Consider the following 25,426-nt stretch of genomic DNA (forward strand, 5'->3'; position numbering starts at 1 on the left):
ATGTAACTACTCCTTAACTAGGGGCAAGGAGCTCAGTGCTGCCGCTAGGTAGAAACAAGGTGCTGGGCTGGATAAAACAAGGTGGAGGGACAGATTCCACCCACGGGCCTTGTGTTTGCCACCTGTGCCATAAATGAAAAGTGTGACATTATCCCAGTCAGGGCACATGCCTGGGTTGCAGGCCATGGCCCCCAGCAACCACACATTGGTGTTTCTCTCTCTCTCTTGCTCTCTCCCTTCCTTCTCTAGAAATAAATAATTTTTAAAAATATATATATAAAAAAAGTGTGACATTACCCAGAGTTAGCCAAAGTCCAGGTTAAGATCTCCATTCTCTAAACTGCCAAGTCTGCCCAACATGCCCGACATGAGCTGCAGTGAGTTTGCAAAATTGCAGTATGAGGAAAGAAATCTCCGTAATACTGCCTTCCCTTCAGATAACAGCTGCAAATTTGGGGGTCCCCACAGCCTCCCTCAGGTTTAATAATCCCCTTGAACAACTCATAGAAGTCAGGAAAGTGCTATACTTAGGATTATAGTTTTATTATTGTGGATGGGAATAAATTAGCACCATGCAAAAAAAAAAAAAAAAAAAGGCACGTAGAACAAAGTGTGGAGGGTTCTAAATGGAAAGCTTCCATCTTCCTCCGAGATTTGTTACCCTCCCAGCATCCATCCACTCAGAATTGCCAACAAGGGTTGCTCATCCAAGTTTTTGTGCCCAGAGTTTGGGGTTTTATTATGTGGGCGTGGTTAATGGAATCATCACCCAGGTGGTTGAACTCAACCTCCTGACCCCTCTCCTTCCAGAAGGTCAGGCTGATATCTCAGAGCTCAAAGACCCAACATGCTCATTACAGGGCTGGTTGTTCTGGCATGGTCAGCTCCCACACTAAGACTGTTGGCGTGGCTGGCCCCACCCTGATGTCTTCTTAGCATAAACTATCAGGTGCCCACCCTGAGTGTCCTCATTAGCACAAACTTTCAGGTACAGCCCCAGGGGTTCACCACAGAAAACAAAGATACTCCTGTTCCAGGGTATTGCAGTAGGTTTCAGGAAAGGCCAGGCCTCTATTATACAGCCATATGCTAAAAATGGAGATACCAAGTGATATTAAATGAAGGAAACAAAGTGAAACTATGTCCAAATTAAAATAGCCTTTAAGGTGATTTTTATAGCATGTTGTGGGATATCGGACGATAGCCGAGACTTTTTAGAGCATTTAAGATTAAATCCTTACAGAATCCATTGTATTTAAACTAACTTAATGCCTCACTGAACAACTTCAGGGGTCACTACCAGGAAGATGAGATCCCTTTTTGTTCCAGAACACACTGACTGACACGCTTTTTTTTCCCTTACCAGGCTGTGAGCTCTTTGCAGGCAGGACTGTGTTATGATGGTATTTGTGTCTCCCGAGCTTAGCATAAAGCCTGGCATAATAAATAATTGTGAAATGGAATTTAAGAGAGTCCTCTTAGCCAAACCAAAACTGTCACCTGAGCTTCTCAGAACAAAAATGATCTGGAGTATATGTATTTCGAGGCCTCTAACCCTATGGTTCTTGTAGAATTAAAGTGGCCTAATCCTAGAAGCAGGCATATGTCCTGGTAGCCCTACAGCATGCTTTGTGTAGCTCTGCCAGTGCTTTAAAGTTACCGTGCACCAATTTCACATATTTAAAAATTCAAATTTCCACCTCCTCTTGAAAAATACATCTGGCATCATCAAGCCTGCCTTTCCCTGGGACAATTGGCTGGAGCTAAGCAGTGGTCCCTTGTAGAATGAGCACAGCCAGTGCTCACAGCTTCCTAATGCCTGTTATTTTGTTTATTATATTTAAACTACCGTCCCAGAAGATTAGATGGAAAGGTGAATATTTTGCACCAAAGGAATCTTTGACCAGGGCCAGATCATGCTTTTAATAAGCCCTACCACTGAAAATATTAGCAGGTTCCTTCTCTTACATATAAATACAAATGAAAGGTTAAACTATAAAATAAATGTAAGGGAAAAACAACAGTTTTTATTCCATCCATGATGCTTACTTCAACACAGTTTTTGAAATATACAGTTCTTACTTTGGTAGACCTCCCCCTAGGCTCCTGGTCTGCCGTGGGGGTAAACTAATACCACATTTGGGAAATACTATCGTCTCTGGTCTCCTCTACCCCTGGAGGCAGAGGGATTGCGTGACAGTCACAGGGAATGCATAGTCTTACCTAGCTCAAGAAGAGAGAGTTCTAGCTAAACTTGGCCGGACACAGATGCAATAGAATTATTACCCAATTGGAGCACATATTGCTCAAAATGAAGCTCAGGTGTGTGAACACAGCCATGGTTACCACCCAGCCTAGGACACCTTCTGCCTGGTCAGTGCACAGGTTCCCAGGTTCCCAACCTGCTGAACATTCGCTTTGTACTCCCAAATCCTTTCTCCCTCTAGTGGGCAGGCATCCAGTTAAGCCTTTTCAGATTACATGGATTGCTGGTTATCCTCATCGTATTTATTTAGATTTATTTTGGTTTATTCTTTCATTCGAATGATTTAAGACACATTCAGGCTGCAGTTCAATTGTAAAGCAGAAGCCTAAATCAACCTTAAGCAAGCAAAGCCAGAAAATAAGGTCTTGAAGACCAGAATATTGCACCTCAGAAAGACTGTGTCAGGAAAAGCAAGCCTACTGTAAAGATCTCCCATAAGCCCTTCCTTCTTGCCTTCCTCCATTGTAAGTCCAGAGATAATATACAAACAAAGAGTGTGCTAGCCTCATTTAATTGCTGGCATGCTACAAAGGGACAGGTGCGGGAGGTGACTTGGTCCCCAACCACAGGAGGTCTCATAAATTACATCAAATGGGTTTCTGCCTCCATATATATGAAATGGCATTGACATCTCAGGGTGCACATTAAACACGACAACACAGCTTACAGCAAATAATGAACAGCGGGACTCCAGCTCCAACAAAGCATATGGGCATTTTTTCCTGCAAGAGGAAATACTTTTCACAGTTAAATAACAATAGAAATAGAAAGAAATGAAAAATTGTCAGAAAGGAACAAAAATGAGATTTCCAGCTGTGAGCTGAAAAGAGATGGGAAGGCATCAAGATGGAAAGATTTGGGAAACTAGCGTGGAGAAAGGCCTGTGTGGAGAAGAACTGTGGAAGAAAGAGAAAGGTGGTGATAGACATACTCCCTGGAAAGGAGTTGGATGCGAACTTCTGGTGCAGTTCTAGGAGGCAAGAGCCTGAAACCTGCCTGCCATGCTGTCAAATTGTCCTGGGCTGCAATTATTGCAGATCAGATCTGCTGGGGTTGGACTAACATTAGGTAGTGCAGGGAAGAATTAAAAGGCCTGCAAAGGTGGTTTTTATTTTGTTTGTTACCTGTTTGTTTTGGGGGGGGTTGGAGTTAGTTTTTCTCCCTGGCTTAATGGGGTATTAGCCACTTGAATGTAAACTGCTGTTATGTCACATCAAATACTCTGTTTTGTTCTGTGCCCTCACAGCATATAAGATAAAGAGGAGGTGTGGAGTTGTTATTAATTCTCTTGCTTTTTTAGAGAAGGCAATTGGAAAGATAAGGCCATGGGTGAGTTTTTCTTTCAGTGTATGTATGTAGCTGGGTGTCTTTCTTGATCTGTTTTTCCACAAAGCTCTTCCTTCAGAGCCAGGGCAATAGAGGCACAATAAAGAACTCCTCCAAGAACAGTGAGAAAACTAATGAGTGGGCCTAAAGGTCTTCAGAGGCTGAAGAATCCAGTGAGGCCAGAAGGAGCAAGGCCAGTGGTGGCTGAGGAGGCTCCCTGGCCAGTGTACCCAGGGGTCACCAAGCCCAGAACAGAAGTGTAGCCTGATGAGTCAGGGAGCCCAGACCATGCACTCAGGGGTGTCCCTCATCAGACTTGGGACGTGACCAGGGTGACGGGGCAGGGAGTTAGGGCGAGGCACCAGAGGGAGAGTCCTTCCAGGGACTTAGAACATGACCAGTGAGACCACAGATCCTATGGCCATTGGACCAGTGAGAATACTTAGAACTTTGCTACTCAAAGTGTGATAGATTACAGATCAGAAGCATTCAACATCTCCTGGGAACATGTTAAACATGCAGAATCTCAGGTTCTACCCCAGGCCTGCAGAATCAGACTCTCAGGGGTAGGTCCAAAACTCTGTTTTACCAAATTCGCCAGGTGATTCGCATGCACCCTGAAGTTTGAGAACTACTAACTTAAGGGATCAGATATCCTGAGGCATGTTTTTAAGAGCTTAAATGACCACAGTATATACATTGGGAAGCCAATATGAGTTACAATGCAAGAAGCAATTGTGGATTATCTAATCCCTGCAGTTATAGTGGCAGACAGGAAATAAACTAAGAATGTGCCAAGTGTACAAAGCATATTCAAAATAAAGAAAAAAAATGTGTTGTTGTTGTTTTTTCCTGAGTAGAGAGTCACACAGAGCTGGCTCTGGGTCAGCCCTGAAATATCATGCATGAATGTGCAACAGGGCCAAAAGCTAAGAACAAAGAGCATGAGGGCAGAACTGACTGTGTGTGTACTGGGGGGAAGCCCCCCAAAAGTCTAAACTCAGGATCAATTCTAAAGATCTGACATGTTGCCTATTCAAATTCATAAGGGCTTTAATAGGAGAAACACATACATGGGCAAGGCAGCTGCTTGCTCCCAGTGGTGGCCGGCTAGGAATAAATCCACCCCTCCCAGGAGAGGGACTCCCAGGACTTTTTCATAGGGGTTCATCATAAAACCATATGCTAGGTAGTCACGTAGATTATCAGAGAGAATAATGCCTTTCTATGTTAACAGACAACATCAGGCAGTTATCCATACTATATATTCATTGCCTTCCTTCCTGGGGGACTTGAAGTTTATCTTTGGGCTCATTCCTGCTCTCTGGTTAGTCAGCCAAGCCTGAGGCTACAGAGAGTTAAACAGTCACAGAAGGTTAAACAGAGTCCAACATTTCCCATCCACCTTTACTGCTGGGGCCATATTGCCTCTCTGACTTCCCCTACAGTATGGCCAGCATCTTCCCAGCAAAGGCGGCAGTTTCTGATGGAGGGGGCAAATGTAACTAATACATATATAACTAATGGACAGCCTGCCCTGATGCCTACTCCAGTTCACCCCGCTCATTTCAACTCATTTGTTTAATAGCTGTGGCAACCTTCTTTTTTATTCCTCACCCAAAAACATTTTTTTCATTTCTTTTAGACAGAGAGGAAGGGAGAGAAAGAGAGAGACATTAATGGGAGAGAGAAACGTTGATTGGCTGCCTTCTCATACACGCCCTGACCAGGAATCGAACCCATGACCTTTCAGTCTATGGAATCACACTCCAACTAATTGAACCATACTGGCCAGGGCTATGGCAACTCTTTTTGAAGATAGGGGATGGATTATGTAATGTAATTATATAAACAAATATGTATATATAATTATATAATACTATATAATAAATCATATTGAAGTACTATATCAAATATATACACTTTACTTAGATATTCAATTGAAGTATTAATTGAATATAATTTATTTAGAAATAAATATACAATATTTGATAAAACAAACTAAAGGTTGAATATTAAAGCTTCAAGTTCTGTAAAAATATGGTGAACTTCAGTCTTTGCGCAAATGTCAGCCTCTCACCGAGGCCTGTTCTGACTGACTCAGCCCCAGACTGACTCCCACCCACCACCCTGCCTTGCTCTGTTTTTCTCATAGTACATGCCTGCTAGATCCAACATAATCTACACATTTACTGGATTTATTGTTGCCTTATCACTAAGATGCAAGTTCTGTAGGGCAGGAATTTTTGTTTATTGTTCACTGCTGGATTCCTGGCACCTAGAGGTGTCCCTGAGCTCAATAAATATTTGCTGGATAAATGAATCTATTAGTGAGGAGAGTACCTTAGACTATAGTAATACAGCAGAAAAGCAGGTGCTTTACTGGGATTTTCCTTTTAAAGAATGATATTAAACTAATAGCACACAAAATAACTTCAAGGGTATCTATATATCTCTGCTGTTTTCCTTTAGCTAGAGAGGAACAGAAACTTTCCAACATGAAGTTTTATTTTTACACCTTTTGTTGAGGGCCAGATTACAGCTATGGCTCTCTCAGTTAGAACATTTTTTTTGGTTCACCTTGATCAGTTAGAATCAGAACTATGGCATAAAGTTGAAAACTAACCATCCAAGAAGTTCACAAGCCATATTTTTTTCTATAACCATCTATAAACTCTCTCACAACAGAAAACCTAAAGTTTGAAGGCTTTTCTTTAGTTAACCCGGTTAAATGCAGCTTTTCATGGAGCAGTAGAGAAACATAAACATTCATTTTAACTAGCTTTTGCACAAAGCATTTAGCAAATCTTTGAAATGCTCCTTAGTGGGTTGAGACTTTTAAAGAATTGATTGGAACACCTTCAGAAAGAAACTCGTAAATTCAAGTTGGCGTGACAATAAGGGAAAATGCAGACTGTCAGAGGCATGCCCGATGGCTGGACTACACCAGGTGGGCACAGAGGACTGCAGGGAAAGAGCCACCCTGGACGGCCAGTTGAAGGCAGGACATGAAGTCTTTCCTGTGAGAGAAATAATGAATTACTCACCAGATCACTAATACTCAACATAGAAGTAAATCTACTCTCCACCTTCCCTCCAAGAATATGGGAAAAGCAGTTGTAGTGATGGGGGATTTTCACTCCTCTGGGCAAAAACAGCTATTCAGTGGACCAAGGGAAAAAAGAAAACTCCAGACTATCATTTTACATTACCTGAGAAGTATGGGCATTCAGATCTAGTTGCCATGTTGACAGGCCACACCAATCAGTGTGACCACGTACAAAGGCCTGAGCACATGCCAGCCTGCAGGTCACAGTGCGGCAGCCTGCACACTGGCTGGAATCCACAGCCGTGGGATTTGAAAGAAATTGTTGCACCTGAAAGAAATCAACCTGTGAGCAAGGGATCATTTTATAAAGATTTAAAATAAAACCTGGAGCATAGGCTCTATAATATTATCAGGCTAATGGTAACTACTGCCTTCAGATGCTGTGTGGCTAAGCCACTTGGCAAAAAAAATAGTGTCTATTGTTCATGAGTTAGAATAATTGTTTATAGATTAAACAGCAAAACTAAAATACTAAGTACTATTATCTTTCCTCTGGGAAAGAAAAAAGCCTTATAGATGGACACTAAGTTGAGTGCTTCTAATGGGAAGTGGGAAACCTTATTTCATGCCTTTTATCTCAGTCCCTGCTTCAGGGAATTGAAATAAAATGCACATTCCTGAGCTGGGCACCTCCTCATTCCTGCCGTGGTAGATACCTTAGAGCAGAAGCCTTTCAGGGCACAGGCAGAAACAGGATGCCCGTTGCGCAGAGGACAGTGCTTGAAGGAAGTACGATATGAAAGGAATGAAGCATTCTGGAATAGACTTGACTGAGATTTTTTAAGTCAACTAGCCAGGAAAAGCCAACTGAGTTTTTCTTTGTTTTGTTTACCTGCAGCTTTTCAAAGTACAGCAAAGAAACAAAACAAAGACCACACTTTGAACCTTTATTGAAGTTTAATAATGTGTGGCAGCGAGTTTCCCCAGATATTTTTTTAGCATTCACTGTGTGCCGTGAGCAAAGTTAAATGCTACACATGCATTGTTTTATTCAATTCTCCCAACAAGTGCATTTTGCAGGTGAAGAAATTGAGGCTCACAGGGTTGAGAAGCCTTGCCCAAGGCCACACAAATATGAATGGGAGCCAGGAGTCAATCCCCAGTTTGCTTCAATTCAGAGCCCCTGCATGGTGGCTGATAGCATCAGATTATTTGGGGTTAGAGTTTGCTTAAGGGTGGTAAATTATGAACCAGGTAGTGAATGTCTCCCAAACTTCATGGCCAATAGCAGCAGTGAGTCGAAACTGGTATTTCTCTAGAAGGAGGGAGCAACCTGGAAGAGTTGGAAGGGCACTCCTTCAGCCTCCCACATTTCATTTTTCAAGTACGTGCTCAGGTTTGGGGCAAGGGGTAAAATGCGGGAATAAACTCTTCCACCAAGTTTTTATATACTTATATGTATATAAAAAGTTTGAAATCTAAATGCCCTTTTCTTCTCACTGCTTCTCTAGATTTTGATTGGAGCCGTCATTGCCATGGGCTCAGCCGACAGGGATGGCCGCCTACACCCAGGCGACGAGCTCGTCTATGTTGACGGGATTCCAGTGGCTGGCAAGACGCACCGCTACGTCATCGACCTCATGCACCACGCAGCCCGGAACGGGCAGGTCAACCTCACTGTGAGAAGAAAGGTGCTATGTGCAGGTATGGAACCTCGGGCGGTGGCAAGAGTTGGAGATTAGGTGGTGAGAAGCTTTTATGAGACATGCCAAAGACACTTGAAACAAAATTTTAAATCAATTTCTATATTATATGATGGAAAAAACCAGCCTTGATATTCCAACTATAAGTGATTTTGAAAGCGTGGATTTTCACCCCATTAGTACAATTCCAGCAGTCTTCGAGGCCTGCATTTTCAACGTAGTTGTTAAAATTTTCTAGCAAAGCCTGGGGCTAATTTAAGATGTGTGCTCTTTGCTGCTTAGTAGATACTAGTTATAAGAACATTATAGTAGAAAAATATGGCTTTTGTAAATGTCCCTCCTTGTGTTTACAAATCAAGAACCACAGCATTTTGATACTATAATAAAGCAACAAGGATGGAAAATTGGCTTCCATTGTAGAGCCTATTCCAATTTTATTAGAGCCTAATAAAAGGTAACAATAAAACTATTATCTTGACTTAGAGAAATACAGCTGTACGTCATTTTGAGGAAACACTATTCATGTAACTCTAAACTTATGAAACAGATAAATAAGGAGTAATTATTCCCATTACAACCATTTTCCCAGCTTCCTGAAAGAATCTACCAAAGACACACTTGTAAGAGTCAGCCCTCAGAGTCCTAATATGATTCAGTTTCTCTCTTCACCATCTCTACTCCCTAAAAAGGATTTATATTTTAAGGAATGTGTCTGTTACAAGCATCATGTGGTTTTTTGTAATCTGAGCATTCAAGAACATTGGGAATATGGTCCCACACCACCTGCACTTGGCTCTGGGAATCACAGGAGCAGCAGCGCCAGCAATGTTCACTTGTCACCTTCTGCCTCTGCTGCCTGCTGGCCTTTCTGCTCAGCCCCTTGACTAATCCTTGTACAGAATAATGAATGCTAGGATTGGGGGCGGGGGGTTTAGGAGCTCTACCTCCCTTGTATTACAGGTGAGAAAACTGAAACCCAGAGGTGTAGTTGCTTGCCCAGTAGTCCACAGAGTCAGTGATGATGTGGACACTCATCTCCCTGGCCAGGGCTTATTTTATTATATACCACTCTGGGTTCCCTCCTGCCTCTACCTCTATCCCCACCCGCACTGAACGCAAAAACATTAGACCAATCTTTAGCAAATATCACTGCCAACCATAAGGAGAAAGAGTCTTTCATATGTGTTATTGTTATATTTGAATTTTAAAAGGGGAGGCACTGGCTGGATAATCACAGGTTATGAATGACTCGATAGGATAAAATGTATAAGTCAAACAAAAAGTCCTTTTTTATTTGAGCCTTCCAGAAACTAGACTTTGAGCAAGGGCAATCATTGAAAAGGGCAAGTCAGAAGGATTGCCAGCCCTCGCCAGTAGGAACTGCCATATATCTTGTATCATACAGAGGTTTTGCTAAGAAGTGTCATTCATCTTCAGAAACTCCTGCCATACCACTTGATCCAAAGAAGTAAAACACCTTGAATTATTCTTATTCTTGGGCAAGATGCCAGAAGACAGTTTTTCTTGATTAACATTTAACTGTCTCTCCCTACAAAGTGGTTTTCAATAAAAAGTTTGCTGTGCTATATGTTCTATAACCCAAAGATAAATTAAAAAGTTACCTGATTTACGAGGAAATAACTGCAAAGTGCAAAACCAATGCACCGACACAATTTCATGCTCCCCTTGCTACCAGCTGATAATTGCAAATTAAATTTTGTTCTAACCAACCCAGGTTATTTATTGGAGTTTATGCCAAATGCTGCAAAAAAAAAAATGTATTCTTGCACTCTGTGAATCATGTGACCTCCATAAAGACGCTCTTTGCTGCAGTTCTTACCAATTTCACTCATTTGGGCTTTGAAGTGCATTTCAAGTGCATTTAATTTTTTAAAATGTTCTACTGCAGACTGCTCATTCTCACCAGGAGAGTTTCCAAGTTAATTCAGCCCACTCTTCCTTGAAAGCTTCATCAGTGTTGAAAATGATTAAGTTCAGCAAAGGATAGGAAAGTAAATGCCTAGAAATAGTAAAAAGAGATTTTTAAAAAGCAAAACTCATAGGAAGACAGCCTTTCCTCATAGCTGCCATTTCTCTACAGTGAGAAGGGACAACACCAAATGTGCATGTTAGTGGAGATGCCTTTTCAAGGGTTGTTGTTATCGTCATCGCTATGCTTTCCTAACTAAAGGTAGTGGGAGGTGCAGGCCTGGCTCATGATGAGATGATTGCCAGCTGATCAGAAGTGAGCAATTAGCTGTGAAGAGACAGAAGATGAGTGAGAGGAGGGACAGTGTTGCCACCTTTGTGCCAAAGGAGTAATATTATAGAGAAGGAGCTGGGAAGAAGGGGTCATAGAGATCACACCCATCAGCCATCTGCTTACTGTGGCTTGAGTAAAATGTCCCACCACCACCTCAGAAGACATTGGGCACTGGCTTCTTAGCTGGTGCTCAAAACAAAAACACATCCAATATGAGAGGTACAGACTGATGAGTTACATTGGGAAAAGTTTAAACAACACAAAAACCTGCTCCAAATATTTAAATATAAAAAGTATATAATTAAAGTTAAAATACAGAAATGGCATACAAATATAAAGGCAGTATTTTTAATTAGGCAATGACAAACTAGATCCTTAAAAATGAGAAATTGTGGAGAAAAAGAAGGAAATACACAGCAGTGCACCAAATTTTATTTGACAGATAATTTTATTACTGATCTTACACTTTAAATGAGTTTTAAGAGATGTTGATGCCACCAGATCCAATATTTAGTTGTTTTTTTCCCCAAGGATAGTAGAAGAGTGCTTTTAATTGTTACACTGAAAGTATAAATATTTATATGTTTAGTAGCTAAATTTGAGATGTTCACCCTTATGACACAATATTTTGCATATACACTATTCATAGAGAAGTGTGTCTCTAAGGAATTTCCCAAAGCGCAAATCTAGAAGTAATGTGAAAGAAAATTTTATAACTTAATCAAAACATATTAGAGTCTGACTTCTGGTCAAGATAGAGGCATAGGTCGACACAGATTGCCTCCTCATACAGCCACTACAAAACAACTCTCACCCAGAATCCTCAGAAAATAAGGTGTATGGAAGTCCAACAACCAAGGAATTAAAGAAGTCACATTCATCCAGATGGGTAGGAGGAGCAGAGATGAGGGGTTGCAGAATGGGTGGTCCCACACTCATGTGAGGTGGATAAAAATCAGGAGGGATACCTCAGGGGTAAGGGACCCTAGCCCCACACCAGACTACCCAACCCAGGGTTCCAATGCCAGGAAGATAAGTCCCCATAACTTCTGTATATAAAAATCAGTGGGGATGGGGACAGCAGACAAAACCATGGGATTTTTAAGCATCTGCTTTTAAAGGACCTACGATGGACTTAGGACTTATGCAGACTCACTCTGTCTGGGCTCCAGCACCAGGGTAGCAACTGGAAGGGTACCAGTGGTGTATGGGAAAATACTGAAGTGTCTGGCATCAGGGCAAGTGCTGGGAGGCAACTTCCTCCCAGACAAAACTCCAGAGTCCAGGGAGAGGCCATTGTCCCTTTTCTGAACCTTCCACCACACAGAGCCACAGAGCGGTGAAACCATACCAGAGACTCCATCAATCTGGTTCACTCAGGTTGCCCCACCCTGATGATTACCTAAGGGTCTGCCCCATCTAACTCATGGGTGCCCTTTTCTACAATAGGGCACTACTAAGACAGGGACTCAAAGCAACTCTACCTGATACATAGAAACAAACACAAGTGGCTGCCAAAATAAGGAGACAAAAAAATATGGCCCAAGTGAAAGAACAGAACAAAACTCCAAAAAAAGAACTAAACAAAACAGAGATAAGCAATCTACCAGATACAGAGTTCAAAACACTGGTTATTAGGATGCCCAAGGATCTCATTGGGTACTCCAGCAGCATAAAAAAGACCCAGGCAGAAATGAAGTTTACACTACGTGAAATAAAGAAAAATTTACAGGGAATCAACAGTGAAATGGATGAAACCAAAAATCAAATCAATGAATTAGAACATAAAGAAGAAAAAAAAATTCAACCAGAACAATAAAAAGAAAAAAGAATCCGAAAAATGAGAGTAAGTTATGGAATCTCTGGGACAATTTCAAACATACCAACATTCACATCATAGGGATGCCAGAAGGAGAAGAGAAAGAACAAGATATTGAAAACTTATTTGAAAAAATAATGAAAGAAAACTTCCCTAATTTGGTGAACAAAATAGACACACAAGTCCAGATAGCACATAGAGTCCCAAATAAGATGGATGCAAAGAGGACCGCATCAAGACACATCATAATTAAAATGCAAAAGTTAAAGAGAGAATCTTAAAAGGAGCCAAAGAAAAGCAGATAGTTACCTACAAAGGAGTTCCCATAAGACTGTCAGCTGATTTCTCAAAGGAAGCTTTACAGAGAAGGGAATGGCAAGAAGTAGTTAAAGTCATAAAAAGCAAGAACCTACATCCAAGATTACTCTATCTGGCAAAGCTATCACTTAGAATGGAAGGGCAGATAAAGTGCTTCCCAAAGAAGATAAAACTAAAGGAGTTCATCTTCATCCTGGCCTTATTATATGAAATGTTAAAGGGACTTATCTAAGAAAAAGAAGATCAAAACTATGAACATTAAAATGGCAATAAATCCAAACAATCAACAATTGAATCTAAAAACCAAACTAAGCAGAACAGCAACAGAATTGTACATATGGAAATCATTTGGAGGGTTATCAGTTGGGAGGGAGAATAGAGAGAATAAGGGCAAAATGCAAGGATTAAGAAGTACAAATATGTAGTTACAGAATAGGCAGGGGGTTGTTAGGAACAGTACAGGAAATGGAGTAGCCAAAGAACTTGTATGCATGACCCATGGACATGAACTGAAGGGGTGACTGCTGGAGGGAATAAGGGGTATCAGGTGGAGGGGGACAAAGGGAGAAAAACTGAGACAACTGTAATAGCATGATCAATAAAATATATTTTAAAAATACAAGCAGACAAGATAAAAGAAAAAAGACATATTACAGTCCATCTTAACACCACCATCTTTTCTCTAACACCTAAGGGTACGCCTAATTCTTGTCCTATGTTGAAAAGGGGAAAGTTTTCTTGGCAACTGGGTGAAAAGTTTAGATAGTGTTTCAGGAGCCAGTGAATTTCCTGGTCCTGGTCACTACACCTTCTGTCAATTCAAAATGCATTCCCCTATGCTTTGCGTATGAGCATGTCACCCATTTAAATAAGTTGTCTGTCTTGGTGAACCAGGAGTGCACAGACTCAAATGCTCTCAGGCAGGTCAGCCCCCAGTGCAGGGCCACAGTCTGTGGACTGCCCCTGCTCCATCAGGCACCCTGAGGGTCCACGTACATGTCGACCCCCACCCACATGTCCAGACTCTGTCCACACACAAACCTCATCACCTCGGCCATGCTTCAACACAAGATATGAGCATCTGCAGTGCTATCATCTTCCTGGGAACAGTCCTGAGAAGAGGCCCAGACACGCCTTGGAAGCAGGCAAGGTCTGTTTGATGACAGAGTCCTGGAGTCCTGGTGCCCAGTGTGTGATCCAGAAGGGAAATGAGGGCTCCAGTTAAATAAGTCCCTTTGGCCCCGCATTCCTCCCATTCTATGGGTAAATTAGCAAATCAGGAATTTGTAAGAAACATCAGGGAGCGGTTGGGACACTGCATAGTCCATCAAGGGAGCAGCCATTGCCCAGCTCTAGCTATTCACTATCAAGTATTTCAAGAGAAACCAGAAAGCCATATTTCTATAAGGTCTGCGTATCTGAAAACGCTGACAACTAATTTTAATAACAGATAGACCAACACTCTGCAGCAATAAATGAGTCTGCTGATTGTTCTAGTCAAAGCATCTCACCTGGAGGACACAGAGACTCCTGCCTTCCCAAACAGAGATCCTCTCCGCCAGCCAGTGATAACACCCAGTGTAACTGGTGGGGACAAAACCAAACCTTAACCTAGGGGTTAATTATCTGACTTGAGTATCTACTAAGTGGCTGAATTCTGTACACTCATTTGCACGTAAGACAAAAGGATAAGGCAGGAATGCTGGAAGTTAGTGAATTTGTTTAAATGCACATGGAATTTAGCCACTTTGTGACACTTCACTGTATTATTCAAAGACAATGATGTTCAGGTCCTACACCGAGAAGGGTTGTTGGAGAAAAGAGAGTCTCATTTGGACCCAGAGCCAGCTGAGCAGAAAAATGATGTGGAGTCAATCCCTCCAAGTCAATCATTGGAAGTCCCCTTAACTCCCTGGTTTTGAATGTGTTCCTGTTGTTAAAGATAAAGAATTTTGTTCTAGAGATTGAAAGAGAAATCCAAAAGCAGTAGAAAAGTGTCCTGTTAATGTATTTAACTTATTTCATATTGACTTCATCTGTGATTTTATTTCTCTTTCTAGAACTTGTGGCATAGCCACTCCTGGCCATTTATTGCAAAGCCATAAATTTTCTTTGTAGCCGCTTTACTGACAGCCCCCACTCTCAACCCCCTAAACTCTGACAGCCAGAAAATGAGATCTCTCTTGTCACTGCCTATGACATTTAGTTACTGATTTGGTCCAATAACTCAGGGAGATTTTCAATTTAATGTTGCAGCATAATAATTGTTTGTTTTCTTCTTCCTATCTCTGATCACTTTATTTCCAACTCGCAGAAGGACTGATAAAGGACATGTGCTTTGCCAAGACAATCACAGCATGTCTTTGGGTGACGTTTTTCGCAGACAGGCTACATTTTATGGGCAGTTTTAATTCTGGTAGAAAAGAGGAAAAGGCTTTGACACTGACATTTGTCTTTTTATGACCTAAGTACATTTCCTACAGATAAAAAGAACCTGTTTTCTTTTATTAAAACCTAATTAATTAAATCTTAACCAAAAAATCAAATTTATCAATGGTCTTATTCAGTACTTATAAACAAAAAATAAATACATTTTTGTAAGGCCATTTTTAATCTGGTCATGTAAATAAATGCCCCTCCCCTTTCTTCAGCTGTCAGTGTAACAGAACCTTTCTTGTAGTCTGTTCTTTCTCTTTCTCCCTGAACTGCAGCTTGTAAAGTTAAGAGCCTCACTGGAACTTTTGCTAATTATTTTAACTTGCTATACGAGACACTGTCCAGACTTCTAAACAGAAGAACATATCTAGAGACCCTCCTCCCCCAAAATTACTAATTGTGATTCTTTTCTATCTTATTATTTCTTTGTTCCATATCATCTTTTGAGTACACTAATTAAGTTGTAAGATGGAGATGAAATAGTCTTATTTCTAATTACAGTATTCTGAGTGTCCACTTCAGCTCTTTTAATCAAGATACCATAACCTAGGTATTAAATTAAAATGGCAACATTCTTTCTGGGTGACAGATCAACTTTCATTTTAAAAATTAGCTCCTCTTGGCTGCCAGCCTTCCATCCTTTCTGTCTGTGAGTAGGCTCACTTCCTCATGAAAGTAGTGATGTGGTTTGTCTCTTTGAAAATAGAGTGTATTTCTTAGTAATGCAGAGATGAGCAAGGCCTCCAACACCTCCCTTAATGATTCCAAATTCATCGCTCTTCATCCTGATAACATTGTTAGATCTTAGAGTGAGCAAACTGCTTTAAGAAGGATGTTTCCTGCCTACACAAAAGCAAATTAGCATATCTAGGCTAACAGAATTAAATAAAACCATGACTCTTTAGTAAAATTATGACAGGTCACTTTACATGGACATCCCCTGGGCTGTCAGCCCCACTGCCAAAATTCTACGGCAGCATTTCTGAAAGTGTGGCCTTGAAATCTCACCCAGATTCCTGTGTCCGATTTTCCCTAGATCTACTAAAAAACAATGTTCCATGTGTGGACTCTGAAGATGCATATTTTTTACAAACTCTTTAAGTAATTCTTTTGCACAGGGTCATTTAAGATTCTGTCCACTTATTTCATGACCTTCTTTGATCATTTATTTTTATGCAACTAAGAAGCTCAATATCTATAATGAGAGATTGTCCTGGGGCACTGCCGTGTTACTTAGCAAGAGGAAGATACAAATAGGTAGCAGCACATAGGAAGCTGATGAAGGGTTTTACCTGTGTTTGCCATGAAAGGTGGGAAAGGAGCCAAGACCTTTAGAGCTGGGTTTGAGGCTCTGCACGTCTGGGGAGAACAGACACCAGTCCTGTAACAGTGACGGTGTCTAGACCAGTGCCTAGTACACAGTGGGCACCCATCAAGACCTTGTTAAATAACCCAGTGCCTATATACGATGTTGCTCCAGGGGAGCCCTGCCCAGAGAACGGGAGGAGTCCAGGCTCCGTATCAACCCACCACAGCTCTCCACGCAGTGACTACGCGACCTACACCAACAGCAACCACGCTGCCCCCAGTGGCAATGCCTCTCCCCCTGAGGGCTTCACCTCCCAGAGCCTGCAGACCAGCGACGTGGTCATTCACCGAAAGGAGAACGAAGGCTTTGGCTTCGTCATCATCAGCTCCCTGAACAGGCCTGAGTCGGGATCCACTATAAGTAAGTGACGGCTTCACCTGCCCTTGAATAAGAGGTCTTGTTTTATTTCATGCTGGTGGTAGGGACACTGACAAGCAGATTGGAGGACCGGTGTAAGCATACCATGGAGCCTGAAAGCCACAGGCTGTGTGCACAAAGAATGCATCCTTAACACTTGATTAGCCAAATGTTGTCGACCTTTGGTTCAGGAAGAATGAGAGACCACAACCCAACACTCCCACAGAAACTCCTAATTTATTTTAAACTGGAAGGAAAGTAAAGCAGAGTGAGGTGGCAGTGTTTGTGCGAGGGGAGGGGTGCTCCTATGCGATAGAATGAAACCATATCTGCAGAGGATCTGGGGAAAGCAGTCTAAGCAGCATCCTTCAGGTGGGAAGGAGCTCAGCGTTGAAGAAATACACAAAAGCCTGCTGCGGCTGTGGCAGAGTGAACAGGGAGAGCGGCGTGAGACCAGAGAACTGGGCAGGAGCCAGGTCGCACAGGGCTTCATTTGCCCATGGGAAGAAGTCTGGATTATGCTCTAAATCCATTGGAACCACTGGAGGGTTTTAATCAGTGGACAGAAATCTAACTTGCATTTTTAAAAGATGAACCCTACTGCTTGTGGAAAATGAAATCGTGGGAAGGGAGCAAGAGTGGAAGTACAAGACAGTTAGGAGCCATTAAAACAGCCCTGTGGGGCCAGAGATAGGGGAGCCTTCCCCTCCAGTAGTAGCAGTGCGTAGGGCAGAAGAAGAGGACTTTACCTCCTGGGCCTCCTCCAACTCTCAGGTTCCCTGCCTCTGCACTGCAGGTGACAGTCAGAGGTCAAATTTTTCTTCCAGTGAGTCACCTCTGTCAATACACAGGCTTCTTCGAAGGCTTTCCTTCCAGCAGTGCTATCCCAGAAGTCACTCAGCAGCCAACAAGCAGACAGAAGGGGCAACAGGCACACTCATTCATTTCTCACATTGAAGTCATTTAGCCTAAAATGCTATGGACAGAAACACCAGAATAGAGCGCATTAAGAGAAAAAATAATTGAGTCATGTTGTGATTCTAAAATCCTTGTAAACTGTGGCTGTTTGCAGCCTATGGTTGGGGGAGAGAAGTGTGTTTGTCAAACAATAAGCAAGAAATCAAATTATTAGAAGGAATGAGAACTTTTTGTGATTAACATAATGTTAACAAAACACCACCAGAACTAAATGGAGAGAAGTGCCCTGATTAGTTTTAGCTTTGACAAATTCAAGAGTGAAAACTATAGAAATGTTACACCTCAGTGAAAACATACTGAAACTAAATTACATCCATCTGAAAGTACAGTTTCATTTCTCTTTTTCTTCATGATAAGCTGAAGCAATAAATTCAACCTTTAAGTGTAGAGCAAAAGCAGAAATCTGTCAGTAGGATGGATTCACCAAGATTAAAAGGGCACAAGACCAAAGATTTTCGTAAATTATATAAACAGTCTTCCAATAATTTACACTGGGAGAAAATGTTCACCAGGAGTTTTTGCAACCATCCTAGTCATTCAAATTGTTTACTGGGGAAGGGTACCTAAAGAGGAGGAATAAAAATAAAGAGTATACTGCCACAATGAAAGTGTTAAACATGTAATGTTTATGGTCTCAGCTTGATTCGAAGTGCAACAGCATTATTGCTAACTGTGTAGGGAGTGTGTGTGCACACATGCACTTACTACATACAGAAACCACAAATGCGTTTTCTGTTGCACATGAAATTCATGCACAGGTAGAGTTGGAAAGCAACAGGTGCAAATGCTTACAATTAACAGGTGAATGTTTTCTTCTGACCAAGGGATAATAAACCTCAAAAGAGTAATTCTAACCATTTTCAAACTGGCATTATTTTACATCACCCTGAGGAGTGGAAATGTATTCTGGAGTTCATAATGCCTCCTGGCTTCTTTTTTCAGATATTTATTTCTTTTCGATTTAAAGAGTTTGAAACGCAGGTTGCCCCATTTTCTGTGGGAAGAGCAGCTGCTAAACTGCTTGCATGCAGCGTTTATAGTTCATAATGTGCAACATGCGCCTAAAAGGTCCCTGGACCTGAGGCTGTTTCATACTTCTGCAATAGTTTTCATCTTGTAATTTTGAAGAGAAGTGCTTAGTGCCTCATGAATGGCAAAGAGCCTTCCTTGTACCACATGTCCATCGCCACACCATCCAGGGCTCTGTGACACTGGGAGAGCATGACACTGTCAGGTTCTCAACAGTCACAAACATTCCTGGGGTTTGTGTCATTTTTCTCTTCGTTTCTTTCTGGAGCCCAAGGATCTCGAACACATCCGTGGTTTTTCTCACAGCTACCGAGGCCTTTCCGTTGGCAGACAGAGTGCTGTTATACCTTCGGTGGGCACACCATCGGCTTCAGGCCAGGGAGCGGTCAGTTAACAGCTCAGGTGCTACAGTCAGACTGCCTGGATTTGAAACCTGGCTCATCATTCACCAGCTGTGTGACCTTGAGGAAGATACATGACTTTTTTGGGCCTTGGTTTCCTCAGTTGTAAAGAAAAGATCATTTTAATACCTGTGCCATGGGGTTGCTGTGAAAGTTAAATGACTTAGTACATGGAAGTGCTTAGAACAGCACTGGCTTAGAGGAAGCACCAAATATGTCGTTGTGGCCATCCTGACCACTGTCCCTGCCAGGGATTATCTCCCCAGCCCGTCAGCTTACTCTTCTTGGATAGCGCAGCATTCACACTGACTGTCAGCTCAGTCAGAGCCCCAGGCAGCGAAACATGGGCAGCAGATGAGCATCTTGAGAGCCACCGCCCCACCTCCCCAATGCCCTGCAGCCCAGGTCAGTGCTGGGGACACAGCAGTGGCAGCCAGGTCAGTCCAGCCGACCGTGCCCTTCCTGAGGCTTCAGGTGGGAAGTCTCCTCAGAATTTACTAGATAATCAATTAGGAAAGTCAAGGGAAACGTCAAAATTCAGGATCAAAGCTGTGCTATTAGAATGTCCCTGCAAACGTGGCACCTCTATTGAATATATCAGAGAAGAGAGGAGACGTGAAGAACTCAAATGTAAACTTCCCCACCCTGCACCCTCACACTTCCTCCAGCCCAGAGACCAGCCTTGCCAGTGATGCCAGAGGTTTAATCAATTGAGAACTTGGAAGGCAAGACTTCTGGTTTACTATTGCCTGACATTTAGTAAGGCTCTTTACCAAAGCCTCACATTTTTCTCAAAATATTATTTTTCCACAAAACAAATAAGAAATTTTCTTTATATCAATAATATAATTAAACAGCATACTGCCTTCCAAAGCCAGTGACTCAGGAGGCCAAGTATTGTCTGGGAGCAAACAGATCTCAGAAGATTTCTATCTGAGGTGCAGGACTATCCTTCTTGATTTAAAGTGAGAGTAGGAAAGCTTCCTGAGCGTTTTTATCCCATTATCCAAAATTAATCATTTTTTCCACACCTTAAATTGAACCCACAGGAAAACAAAGTGGTTTGCAGAATGGAGCCTAGGATAGAGTAAACTGTAACAGGAAATTGCATTTTAAATTCTTAAAAAGATTCGAGTGAAGATTTACATACAAAGATGTTCATTGCGGTATTATTGGTAGGCAGAATATTGGAAACAATCTTAGAAGCTTCTCAAAACCTAGAAACTTTGGTATATTTGGGAAGTTGTTGTTGCTCTCATTGGGGTCTGTAGACACAGGATACAAGACTCAGTTAGCCCTCTGACTTAAGTGAATGAATGCCTGCTCTATAAAAATACCCCTGTGGCCATGTGCAGTGGGGGTGACAGGTTGATCTTTGAGCCTTCTCAGCTCAAGGCTGAGTCCAGATGTCCAGGTTTTATTGCACAGGTGTAACCTAGACCTTACAGGTGCTTCCTGCTCTCCCCCACCCCCCAAACCTGCTCTCCCACCAGAGTTCCCAAGAAAAGCTTTGGTACAAATGATGAAATCAAAATGACCCTTAGTCACCTGCTTTTCTATAATTTGTCAGAAGGGATATGCTGAAAGTTATGAGGTAGACGTATGTGGGCAGCTTACACACCAGTAATGGAGGCTGGCAGCCAATTGAGGGAACTTGTAAACTTGGATGCAGGCCCCTAACAAGCTGTGAGGTAGAACATATTTAGGACAGCAGCCACAGCAGCAACCTAAGCAGTCACCAGTTGGAGAACAGCCACTTCAGCCCTTCCTTCCTACATTCCTTCCTTCCTTCCTACATTCCTACAGTGCTTGTCCCAACGGCACTGACTCAGTTTTCTGTGTCTTTATTGCAAACGCATCACTGGCAGCATGCTGCTGGCTTCTGAACAATTCTTCAGCTCTGTGCTCGTGCTGGGAATCTTTGTTTCCACATGTGTGTTTCTTTGGCAAAGGTTGGAGTCCAGGCTTGGTCACTGCTGGTTTTCAGTAAGGCCCACTGCAATCCAGTGTTCTAGAAAAGAGTTCATCATCTTTGGTAAAATGCCCTGATGACTTTCTCAAAATCTTTGATGATGTCCATAGGCTCTAGAGGTTAAAAGTTATTCTAGAGATTCAAAAGTATATCTAGCAAATCTTTTATGACATTTTAAGAAAGGATGAACTAGCCCTGGCTAAGTGGCTTAGTTGGTTGGAACATAATTCCATACACCAAAAGTTTGTAGGTTTGATCCCCAGTCAGGGCTCATATGAGAGGCAACAAATTCATGATTCTTTCTCTGTCTCTCTCCCTTTCTTTCTCTCTACAATAAATTCCATAAACATTCTCTGATGAAGATTTTTAAAAAATGTTGAAATAAAACTGAACCAGAAGAGAAGCAGATTGAGATTTTTCCCACCAAAACTCACAGCCAAGGGTTCTATAGTTTCCTTGCCCTATTACAAGGAAATTTAAACTAAATAAAGTACATTGAACAATGGGCCCAAGCTTCACTCCCACTTACCCACTGACTATGGTGTCCCTGAGCAAGTCACTGGGCCTTCCTGTGCCCATTCCCCATCTAAAATATAAGGGGAAATGGCCTGAACAGGCTCTTCCAACTCTAAATTATCATACACCATGAATCAGCATGGAAAATAAGCTATTAGTTCAGTTTTGTCTGTGTATTAAAAGCTTTAGGTAAGTTTGAGACCTGGGTCATAGTTTTTCATTGGCTTAAATTTGTATTACCTTCAATTTTGATTTTATTTTGAAGGTAGCTCCTAACACTTTTAGCTCTTTTATTCATCTTAAACTCTGTCAAGAAGTGATATGAAACAAGCACTTAACTGCACTAAACCAGCTCCGCTTTTAAGGCAATTTAAGGCAGTGTTTTCTTCCTTTTGTCACTTCCTGGCAAACCTATACACCATAGCATTTTTATAACACAAAGAAATAAGACAAACGATGCTACTGGAGGCAAAAAGGCAACCTCCCCAGCGGATTCCACCCCCAAGCCTCACCTGACCCTCCTCAGGGTGCAATTGCTGCCTTGACACACTTGTAACCTCAGGGGACACTTCTTTTAATGGCCCATAGTTATAGAGTTTTTCCCTAAAGTGAACCCTCTGAATATCAGCAACCATTAAGTACTTCATTTTACATTTTATCATTTTGGGTTATGGCAGTGGATTTTCTTCAAGCCTTCCTATTGAGGTTTATTCACTGATCACCTTAAAAACACAGGTAATTGGTGCAATTGGTGATGATGCTGGGAACCTGACCTTTTCTAGCTCACTGTAAACTCTGACCTATCAGTGCTCCTTCCCCAAAAGTCATTGCTGGAAAGTTACTTAAGTCATGTCCATGCAGCTGAATGTGAGAATTGCAAAGTGAATCTCATTGATTTCTGTATTTCTCAGTAGTTTTCAAAAGCAAGTTTCCTTTCAGAGTTCTTAACAAGCTTTGTAACATATATCCCCTTATTCCTTAAGTGAATTTCCGCTTTGGATTCCTTCAAGGACACAGCGCTCTGAGCTTAATGCTAAGAGTAGCAGCTCATTCAAGAGGCACGATGCTATCACCACACGGTTACTGTGAGTGATTTTATAACAGAAGAAATAGGGGAGGGGGGCAGGAAACTCTATATAAAATGCCAGCTTTCCCCAAAATATTTGGCTTCTAAATATAACTCACAAAACCATAAAGTAAGTAAATGTTTTGATAATCTTTTGGAACATCAACACATACAAAGAGATAAGACTGTATTCATAGTCTGCACTGACAAACGTGTTTTAAATCAAATAAATCTTTTCACATTCATGAGCGTGGCTCACTTTCTGTGTCAGGAGGTAGTAGGGGGCTAGGGTAGGAGTGGAGAGTAGTTGTTAATGGGGCAAAATGCATCAAGGAAGGCAGACCTTTCTATGTACAATTCAATCTTCTGATAACAAGTCTTTGATCATAAGACCCCTGATAAAAATATCTACAGGGTAAAGTTCAAACAGGCCTCTCTTTTATATTCATGACCCTAGCTAATCTAGACATGACCACTGTTTACCATCAGCTCCTTCCAGCTCTATCAACCAAAGTTGGGTTTGTTACTTTTTCCTGAAGACAACTTTCACTCTGCTGTTCCAGTATGCACATTTTGCCTTCTGCCACTTGGAATGTCTCCTCTTATCTAATAATAATTTTATCAAGCTTTCTCCCAGGCACTGTGCTAAGAATCTTACCTTGTATTTAATTTTTGCAGCAACCCTGTGAGACTACTGCCCAGATGGTAAACAGCTCTCACAAGCAGCTCAAAAATCTCAGTCTCTTTGACCACTCACCATCTCCTTCAAGTATTTTCATTAACTCTTATATGAAACTCTCGTCTGCAAACCCATTAACTGTTGACTGCTCCCTGGCTTCCCATCTGTTATTATGTCTGTCACTACAATCTATTATTGTCATTTTACTTTTTATGTCTTTATATTTTGTGTCCCTTAATAAATTATAAAATCCTCAAGGGCAAGAACAGTGACATTTTTTTGAGTCCCGCACAGTTCCTGGTAACATATTTTTGAAGGATTTGTTGCATGATTTATGTTGGTGGGATGGAATTGGATCCTCACACAGTGATCCTGCACTGCCCTCATGAAAGTGGAAGTGTAAACGTGCTCTGCTCTAACTTTCCCTGCCCCTAAGCCCAGCTGTTTCATCCCTCAAAGGAAGCAAGATGTACCTCTGAGAACGGGTAATGCAGCCGAGGATCACTTAGGGCAGCAGTTTCAATATTTTCCTCCCATGGCCCACATAAACTTATTACTAAAATTCTGTGACACACCAAAATATATATTATGTTTTTTGCTGATATTTGTAAATAAGGATTTCTGGTACCAAGAATTAACCAATGAGCTGCAACCTCATTATATGATGTCACCATTAAGATGCAACTCTATTATATGTCCTATATATTTATGGTTTAAGACAAGGCATTCACACCCGGCCAGCTGTTGTGTTGGCTATTATCATTTTTTTATTTGACAATCTAAGGGAAAAGAGGTCAGTGACCCTGACTAAATAGTCAGGTATTACATGTTTTAAACTTCTTGTGGCACGCTGGTGTGCCATGGCCCACTGGTTGAAAGTCACTGACGTAGGGGGAAGAATTGTGTGCAAGCTGGTCCTTGCCCAGCATGTGAAATTGGATTACAATAAAGTGGAGCTAGAACAGTATCCCAGAATATAGACTTTTCATCAGTTCTCAGCCTGAGTAAATGCTTCAATAGCCAGTTCAGAGCCTACTGAAGTCTTAGATGAGAGCACCCTCTAAGAAATCGGGCTTAGGGTGGCCATCTCTGTGCCTCTGGGAAGCCCCAGAAGTCAGAAGAAGCATCTGGGTTGCAAAGGCCTGGTCCTCAGCCTGCTCTCTGATTCCCCTCATCCTGGCACCGACTGTTCCTGGACTCACCATCCACCTCAGCGATAATTACGTCGTCCTAAACAGGAGAGTTTGGATGGCATCCCAAGCTCCTTAAAAAAAAAAAAAAGAATTACTTCAAATTCATTTCACAAACCTCATTACCAAAGCGATACATTTCAGTTCCAAGTGAACAACTTCTGAATCACATTACTTCCTTATAGGATCATACCCAACTAAATCCAGGGTGAATAGGATCTATTGATTAAATTTCATTTTTTTCTATCCTGAGCATGACTAGTTTTGTTCCCAAATGTATACCTAGATGCCTAGGTCCTACCCCTAAGCGGACAAAGAAGAAAAGATGGTGCATCAAACTCTGAGTATTCTGATATCTGAACTTTGAAGCCTCTATTAAAATGGAAAAGCACATGGAAACATTTTATTCTCTCAGCATTAACAGATTTAAAGATCATTAAATTGTAAAAATAAGTCCACAGAGAAGCACCATCATTCTTATTTATTCTCACGAAGAGGAGCAATATAACCTATCGAAGAAATCTGTGATTGCTCACAGTGCATTTTTTTAAAAGTCTAGACTATTTTTTATTGTTTGAATAGAGCTCATAAATCATGACTTTTTCTCACTAGGGAATCATTTTTCAGGAGGATTTTCATTATGGTGCTCAAAGACTCTCCAGGCAGCAGCAGGTGAATGTGTAGATGTC

The 25,426-nt window shown here is 41.6% G+C and overlaps 1 protein-coding gene across 3 annotated transcripts in view; it reads left to right on the plus strand.

The window, feature by feature from the left end:
• MAGI2 (membrane associated guanylate kinase, WW and PDZ domain containing 2) overlaps window positions 1-25,426 on the plus strand; it is a 1,408,091-nt gene that overhangs the window by 1,252,955 nt on the left and 129,710 nt on the right. For all 3 annotated transcript variants that reach the window (XM_036010705.1, XM_028525694.2, XM_028525695.2), the window contains 2 exons: window positions 8,153-8,345; window positions 16,661-16,909. In XM_036010705.1, the coding sequence (XP_035866598.1) occupies window positions 8,153-8,345; window positions 16,661-16,909 (442 nt within the window). The remainder of the gene's footprint in view (window positions 1-8,152; window positions 8,346-16,660; window positions 16,910-25,426) is intronic.

This window comes from Phyllostomus discolor, chromosome 10 (genome assembly GCF_004126475.2).
Source record: "Phyllostomus discolor isolate MPI-MPIP mPhyDis1 chromosome 10, mPhyDis1.pri.v3, whole genome shotgun sequence".
Classification (NCBI taxonomy): domain Eukaryota; kingdom Metazoa; phylum Chordata; class Mammalia; order Chiroptera; family Phyllostomidae; genus Phyllostomus; species Phyllostomus discolor.